The sequence below is a fragment of the Fukomys damarensis genome, unplaced genomic scaffold, assembly GCF_012274545.1.
Source record: "Fukomys damarensis isolate Sample0158 unplaced genomic scaffold, DMR_v1.0_HiC HiC_scaffold_34, whole genome shotgun sequence".
In the NCBI taxonomy this organism is placed as follows: Eukaryota; Metazoa; Chordata; class Mammalia; order Rodentia; family Bathyergidae; genus Fukomys; species Fukomys damarensis.
This window is the reverse complement of record NW_022900946.1, coordinates 19200904-19209487: the sequence shown is the minus strand read 5'-3', so window position 1 is coordinate 19209487 and position 8584 is coordinate 19200904. Positions and strand designations below refer to the sequence as shown.

At 44.7% G+C, this 8584-nt stretch overlaps 1 protein-coding gene across 8 annotated transcripts in view; it reads right to left on the bottom strand.

The window, feature by feature from the left end:
• Positions 1–3461: 3461 nt before the first annotated feature.
• Srl (sarcalumenin) overlaps positions 3462–8584 on the bottom strand; it is a 52793-nt gene continuing 47670 nt past the window's right edge. For 7 of the 8 annotated variants that reach the window (XM_010644072.2, XM_010644071.2, XM_010644074.2 and 4 more), the window contains 2 exons: positions 7847–8080; positions 3468–6290 (listed from right to left, as the gene is read on the bottom strand). In XM_010644072.2, the coding sequence (XP_010642374.1) occupies positions 5479–6290; positions 7847–8080 (1046 nt within the window). In that variant the 3' untranslated portion in view covers positions 3468–5478. Of the gene's footprint in view, positions 6291–7846; positions 8081–8584 lie in introns of all 8 variants that reach the window. The other variant, XM_019210644.2, reaches the window with a different exon arrangement.

Here is an 8584-nt window from a genome sequence, read left to right as displayed (position 1 = left end):
TATCTCCATTTTGAGTGAGAAAACTGAAACACAGTTTAGTCATTTGCCTAAGGCCACCCTGTAACAACTGGAAAGGTCCAGGATCAATCCCATACAATCCAACTCTAGGTCTATGCTGTTAATGATACTGGCCAGCTAACTCCATGGGTTTATTGTGTGGATTCAGTGAAATAATACACATAAAATACTCAGCACAGTGCCTAGTGCAGAGCTCTTATGATGAGTGCATCACTGTAAGCCGTAAGTAGGTTAATGCCTATAGGTCTAAAGCACAATTCCTGGCACAAAGGAGATGCTCTAGAAATTGGCTCCCTTTCCTACAGACATGAGGGAGAGAGAGAGAGAGAGAGAATATGTGCCACTCTGCAAAGAGATGCAGGAATGCTCCTTTATGCATGGTAGCTTATCCTAAGGATAAGAAATTGGTAGTGGGGTATGGTGACACATACCTGTAATCCCAGCTTTCTGGGAGGCTGAGGCAGAAAGATCACGTTTGAACCCAGCCTAGGTAACTTAGCAACTTTTTGAGACCATTTCAAAATAAACAGTGCTAGGGTTGTAGCTCAGTGTGAAGGTCTTGAGTTCAATCTCCAGTACCATAAGAGGGGGAAAAAAAAGTTGTCACAACCTTTCAAATATGCCTTTCCTATGGACAGTCTCACGTCTCTATTCTATTTTTCTAATTGGTATGACTTTTTTTTTGGTCTAAAATGATCCCCAAAGCCTCACGTGTTTCTAAGGTGATTGAATTATGGGCATACTATAGCTCCCCTAACTTGCTGTTAGGAGATGGGGTCTCGTTGGAAGAGGTGGGTCCTGGTGGGGTGAACCGGAAGGGTGCTTCCGTCTCCACTTCCTAGCCACCATTATGGGAGCAGCCTTCCTGTACTGCAGACCCTTCCACCATGCTGTTTCTGCCAAGGAGCCAGCCCGCTGTGGACTGAAACCTCTAAAACCACGAGCCCAAATAAAACTCTTGTTTCATTTGTGGGTGTTGAGTCTTAGATCCCAGTGACAAGGAAAGTGACTATGACACTAATGTCTCCTCTTTATTTCCTTTATGGTCTTCCGAAAAGAAATAAGGTTTCCTTGGGCTGGAAAAAGCTTGAGACTAATGTCAGTGTCACAAAAGGTAGAACTGGCATGAAATGCTACTGTACTCATGCATTTTCTAAGGCTGTTTAACTTCAGTTAACTGGGATAAAAACACACTTGCAAAACCAGGGAATGACAACTTGTCCTCCATGACTGAGGGCTGAGTCGGCCATCTAGGATCTATCACACACATTTGTCCGTGTACACACTCCCATAACCTGTGATCTACTTGTACATACTCAATATAATTATTCCTTCACTCACCCACCCCAAACATACTTCTGCATCTGGGGTCATCTATACACAACACAAAACACACAGCCACCTTCTTTACTCCCCCAGAGCCCACTCATTCCAGCAACACATAGGTGAAGAATCGTGTCAGGCACTGTTGGGTACTCGAGCATCATTTCCCCACAAACATAGACTTCCTGCACTGTGATGTTTTTTTTAATGCACCTTACCACATATAATGTTCAGCTTATACATACACGTCCTTAAAGGCATAACGTGACTTTGCTGTTTAGAATGCTCTCAGATTTTGCTTTCCTCATTTTTCCATTTGTTTATCACTTTAATGGCAGATTAACCCAAAGGTGGTAGGGTATGAGGTTTATCAAGCAACACAGTTTCAAGGAAGGATCTGGCCCTTCTTGCTTTCTGTCTTCCAGAGAAACACTATATTTCTCCCAGAATGAGTGGAAAAAGGAACCAGGGTAGAATTGGTGAGCAGGAGTGGCCTTAACAGATCAGACTGGGGCCAGGGATTTATCTCAATGGTTCTGCTGCCTGCCTCACAAGCACAAGGTCCTGAGTTCAATTCCCGATGCCAAAAAAAAAAAATACACACACACACACACACACACACACACACACACATATATATGTATATATGTATATAAACACGTACATACATACTGCTCAGTTGCCCAAGGTCTGTAGACTGCAGAGTCCCCTGATCAGGACACCAGCAAGGGAGAGCATGGGCCCACATATTTAACCCTAAAATCAACTTCCCAAATCAAGAAAACCCAGAGATGTCAGCCTTAGCCACAGAATCTGGCATCCTCCCTGGCAAACTGCATAGGTGGTAGCCTGGGTTTCTAGGTCCTGCTTTCCCTTTTTTGGCTATTTGTAACCTACCTCCTCACAGGGTCCAGTTCTTTCCCTTTCATACTCAGTTTTCAAGCAAGTGTGAAATTTCTTGGCAGATCCCAGAGGGAAAAATTCAAAATTAAAGGAGTCCTGTTCTAACCAGAAACAGTGAAATCTGGTGAAAGGGCAGAGAGTCAAGGTTTTAGATTTCTCTAAAGATAGGCACAAAGAGGAGGAGGTGCAGTCATTTTGTGAAGCAGCTGAGGAAGGCAACCGCCCTTACCATTCTGGCAGACCTAGGACTTCTTCCACCAGGGCTGTGGGGATCATGAGGCTGTTCCATGATGGAGTGGGACAAATAGTATAATTGCCTGGGCCACCTCTATGAGGGATAAATTTTAAGTAGCCCTGTTCAAAAGGGCTGCTTTCTTGGATGCCAGGGAGAATGATTTGGGGTGCTGAGGAGAGAATAGTTAGGTTTCACATTTCACAACAGTAGACCTTGGCTTTATAGTCAGCGGGGGAGTTAAATCATCTTCAACACCAGAAAGGCTAGAAGCTGGAAGGAGTTACCATAGTAAGGCACCAGAAAGGATCCAAAGTAAGGGCAAGCAATTTATATATTTCCAGCCTATACCCCAGGAAATGTGAAAATATGCACACTGTACAAGATAAAATGGAAGATGAGAGATTCACCTGGCTGGAGACAATCTAGGAGGACAAGATGTTAAAGAGAGATTGGAATTTTATTGAGACATTCTCCCTGATGAAATCAGAAGTGAAAGAACACTGGAAAGGGTCAGCCACTGTTTTGGCACAAATATAAATACCTACCTTGGGGAATCTCCGGATCCTAAGTTTCCTGCTATTCCTAGTCCTCTATACCTAAAGAGAATCCTCCTTGGCCAAGGATTTAGCTCAGTGGTGCCACACGTGCCTTGCAAGCACAAGGTCCTGAGTTTGATCCCCAGTACTGCCAGAGAGAGAGAGAGAGAGAGAGAGAGAGAGAGAGAGAGAGAGAGAATCCTCCTTGAAAACTATCTCCACAGACCTGGGCAAAGAACAGGCACTTAGAACCTGTGCTGATTGATAGGCCTGTAGGCAATCGAGAAAAGGTAAGGCAAAGCAAAGATGAGAAGAAGAACAGAATGGGGGAGGGAGACAAGAAAAGGAAGAGAGGAAAGAAAAACCCAAAGAGGGGACATACTAATAAGGTAGTGCCCCCAAAGTACAAATATTCCATGAGTTTATTAGACTTGTTCCACCCATTTCCCCCAAAGCAATGGTGACATTGACAGCTATGACAAGGCCCATACAGTTCTGCATTTTTTATTTCCCTGACTGCACTGAGAAAAAAAACATACACCAAAAGCAGCAGATAGGCATGAGGAGCTCAAAGGAAAAAGGGACGGTCCCCCAAGAGGGCAAAGTAATAATGAGGCAAGGGGGTTGGTTATTTGTTTTAATGGGAAGAAAAGTCCAAGACAGATTGTGGCTTCTCTGCCCCAGCTACCAGGCTCTGTCGACACCTCCTACAGAACTTGCTTCTCTTTTCCAGTTGACTTGCTCCTTGGAAAGAATATCCAGATGACTTTGGAGACTTTGATTCTCTTGTGGGAGGTCTTGGTCAGAGGAGTTTCATGGAAGGGCATTCACAAAGCTTCTTGCAGCAGGCACTGGACTGAGAAACTTTAGAAACATGAACTCCTAAACTGCAGTTCTCTGTGAGGACCCCATCTGATCACCAATCTACGTACACTGCCTGATCTTCAGAGGACCTCTTGGTCAGCCTTCCTATCCACTTTCCTTCTGGTATAGATGGCTTCCTAGTACTGCTGGATTCATCCCACGCTTAGTGGTTAAGACCTCCAGGAAGGCTTGTCCCCCAAGAGGAAAGACTGGCTGTACTAAAAGAAGCCCATAGAAGCAGCCCCAGCATGGTGTGTGCACTCCTCCTTCCAGAAGCTGCCTATGCTCCAGGGTGCCCCCTTCCATGTCCCTTCTGGCAGTGCCTGCCAGCCTTGCAGGATTCTCAAGATGAGGTTTTCTCTGTGCCTTTGGGTATATCACCTCCCTAATCTCTCCTAGGCAACATACCCATGGAATCACATGCATAGTTGTTTGAGGCTGTGGCCATCCTGTGGTGCATTCACCAACTATATACAACAGGTACAGGTGAAGTTTAACTTTAAGGCTTATTTGTCACCAATGCTGAGTGGCTGGTATTAGTTCTGATTCTAGGAAAGTTCTCCTAGTTTTAAGTGTTGGTGCTTTGGGGAATGGAGAAGAAAGGAAAGGAAAAGCCATAGTAGTCGGAACCAGAAGGAACAACTCCCCTGCCAAGTGCTCCCGTAAAGCACTTGTGGAAACAGCCACCTCCTAAATTTGGGAAAGGCTGGTTGCCCAGAGAAATTCCTAAGGACAAGGGTCAGGGTCTCCATTGACCACTCTGCAACCCAACGCCTTTGGGATCTGAGTTTTCCAAGACATGCAATAGACAAAGACACACTGCAAACCAATTAACCCCCTGAGCCCTTTCAGTACCTTCATTTATGACATTTCTAAGAGGGGAATTACCTGAATATACTGCCCACTCATTCGTCTCTTTCGGCCAAGGAAGGCGCTGAGCTCACTGGGTGAGACATAGAGAAATGGTGCTGAGAGGGACAGATCTTCATCCTAACCTGGGAACCCTGGTTCTTAGTGTTCTGGTATCCTACTCACTAGCCCAACCCCTGAAAAACAGGGAAGAGGACGCTGGGACAGACTCAGAACCCAGGGAGATTCAGACCCAAGAGATTTCCCACTGTTGAAAGTCAACCCAAGCTTGGGAGGGTGAAAAGAAAGGCTGGAGAACAAACAGCAGACTGTAAGGAAGGAGCCAGCACAGACCTGAGAACTGTATGTAACTCAGGCTACATATCCACCCAAAATACTGGGGGAAAAGGAATTTCAGCTGCATTTAGCTTATTCGACCCTTGTTGATTTTGTATTCACTAGAATTTAGCTGCTTTCTGTCCCTCTAAGACAGGACCCAGGAAAAGCAAGTGGAGCCTGACTTATGTCAGTCAGGTTTCCTAACTGCAGCAACATGACAAGCAAACTATGATTCACAGTTTCCACTCTCCTCCCTAGACCCATGCACCTTCCCCCACTACCAGCCTCAACAAACTCCCAAAACTCTGCTTACTGATTCTCACCAGTTTGGCTCAAAGGGTTAAACCAGGACTTCTCAGACAGTTAGGACACAAGCTCACCAACGGGGACCCAAGAATGGCTACACACAATCTAGTGTTTCCTGTAGCGATTCTTTGGGGTTTCACCACACCCTGTTTTGTCACAGTTGAGAGCACCTGGATTCTTCCCAAGCCCAAGGCTACCCAGGAGGCCAGGGAGCTCTTGGGTGATGGCCCTTTCAATCTTCTCCAGAAAGCATCCTCCCATGTAGGAGCACTGCTGAGAGAGGAGTTTGAAGTTGGAAATAGGATTGATGCCAAAGAAGTCCTTGTAAGCCTCACGGTTAGGAAGGTCAAACTTGCTGACATTGGTCTTTGCCAGAATGGTCTTGAAGATGTAGAATTTATCAGGATCTTCCACAATGTCCTTAAATACCAGTTCGCCATCACTGAAGAAGGTCATTTTATCTTTGTAAGTCTGCAGATAGCGGTCAACCAAGAGGGCATGAATGCGGACCCGGATGGCGTGCTGGCGGATGAAGGCAATCTTATTCTCCAATCTGTTTTCAATCACCTGGTTCAGGTCTTCCAGGAGGGAGATCTCTTCTTTGAGGAACAGTTCCCGGTGGGTGTCGGGCTTATAATCTTGTGGCCAGAAGGAACTAACATAAACCCTTGGGGGCTCTGTGACATTGATGAGAGGGGCCAAGCTCCAGAAGAGGGCCCCATACACACGCATGAGCATTTGAGTGGCCAGGTTGTCAGCCTTGTTCAGAATGATCCTTATCTGGGACTCACGTCCCTTCAGTTGGCGGAAAAGCATCTCCAGCTCCAGACCCACATCCAGCTTGGTAGGGTCAAAGACAACAAAGATGAGGTCAGCTCTGTCAATGAACCACTGGCACACGTCATTGAAGGGGTAGCCTTGGAGAAACAGCAGAGAGAAGACAAGCTGAGTGGAGCTCATGCAAAACCCCTCACACTTCCCTTTTGAACTAAACCATTCTATGAACTGAAAGAAGTCACAGAACCAGAGAATTTCTGGGTTTCTAAAGACTGTTTAAAATGAATCGCATATTTCCTTCCCTTGATCAAAGTTCAACCAAGAAGTTCTATACTGGAACCCAGGTCTCCAATAAAGCAAAATACTTATTCAAAGTGGAGATTTTCCAACTGTTTTAAAAGATCTAGGGCAGTGGCAAAGGCATAAATGGAGAAAAGTCAAGGAATTAGAAGAAAGTGAGAGAGTGTGTGATTTAGGGTAAAAGAAATGTGGGTCAGTGTCAGGACCTAGATGGAATTTAGGCTTTGCCACTGGCTAGCTGAAGAATAAATGTTCCTAAACTCTAGCTCTTTGGCCACCATATAACAAGAGCAATAACACCAAAGCTGATGTAAAGATTACTGGGCCATAATAAAATAGAGAAGCACCTAAATAAAGCTCTAGTCATATAACAATGTCCAATATATTTTAATCCTTTTACTGATTTCTTCAGTTCTCTTATTTACAAAGTAATCCAATGAGGAATATCTATCTTGAAAAACAATGACCAATGAATAATGCATAAAATTATCCAATGCATAATAGGGGTATGAATTTGTTATAGGAATTATTAATGATAACATTACTACCCATAAGACAAGGTCTAGTTATAACCCAAGTGAAAGTCATAATCATAAACTGAAATCTGCCATCTGGTCATGTATTCTTACAACTATTCTTTATTTTTGTTTTTGTTTTTTGAGACAGGGTCTCACTAGTAGTTGAGACTGACCTGGAACTCACTATGTAGCCCGGGCTGGCCTTGAACTCACAGTGATCCTTCTGCCTCAGGCTCCCGAGTGCTGGGATTACAGGCATGTGCCACCACGCCCGGCATGACTGTCCTTTTTAAGACTAATACATGTACAGAGAGCCTCGTGTCACAGCAGTACTCAGTGACCTAGGCCATTGTTTCATATCTGCCAAGCCCAAAGTGGCTTTCCCCTGCAACCTAAAGGTAAGCAGGGTTCTGGAAAGTCTGAACAAGGTTGAGATTGAAGCAGACCTAACAATGCAAAAAGTGGGCATAGGAAGAGTTGAAGATCAGGTCCAATACAGACCAAACCTCAGAGCCCCAGACTCAGTGTAGCCAGAAGTCAGATATAAGGATCCAATTAGTCCAGACTTTTGACTACCCAAGATAGATTGGGCTTCCCAAAGTCACCTTGGCCCAGCTTGGACCTCTAGGAGATCTTGCAAAGACTAACCCTCCTCCTGGGAAAATACTAGCCACAAACCAAATCATCCTTGTGGGGACAGGAGGACAAGATACTGGAAAACCCAAATGGCACCTCAGTAACAAGAAGGGGTTGGAGGTAAAGAATGTATCTCCTGATCTTGGACAACACTGGGCACATCTCCTCTTCCCTGCTCACCTACCACTCCCTGTTAAAACAGTAAGAGAGAAACTGCTCTTCAGAAATGGGTGCCAAATTACCTCTTTCTTGCTGCTTGCGGTTCTCAATGATGCCAGGTGTATCCACAAAAGTCACCCGCTCCAGAAGCTTGTGGGGAACCTCAATGCCAATGAGTTTCTCCAGGAAATTCTGGCCAAACTTCTCCAGGGGTGAAAATGACCTGGCACTGTCAGCAGCCATGACAATACCCTCAATGGTTTTCAGCTTGGGCCCATGCATGAGGACTGTGAACTCAGAGGTAGTGGGCTCAGCACCTACACATGGGTGACATTATACAAAAACAGAAATCTCTGCAAAACAGACTACTACGAAGACTGTAACAATGGAAAAACAAGGTGTCTCAGAGGAACTTGCCACGAGGACAGGATATGTTTGCTAAGTCAGTGGTTTTTAAAATTGTGGTAAAATAAAAATAACACAGAATTTGCCATTTTGAACATCTTTAAATGTACAGTTAAGCAGCATTAAGCTCATTCACATTGTTGTAAAACTATCGCCACCATCTATCCCAGAACTTTTTCATCTTCCCAATCTGAAACTGTCCTCACTAAATAGTAAGGACAAGCACCTTGTTCCTCAAGCACCTCTACTCTACTTTTTGTCTCTATGAATTTTCCCACTGTAGATACCGCATATAAGTGGAACCAACCACACAACAATTATCTTTTTGTGCCTGGCCTGTTTCACTTTGCATAATATGTTTGAGGTTCATTCATGTTGTAGCATGTATCAACTGTGTCCGATACATCCGACTAACA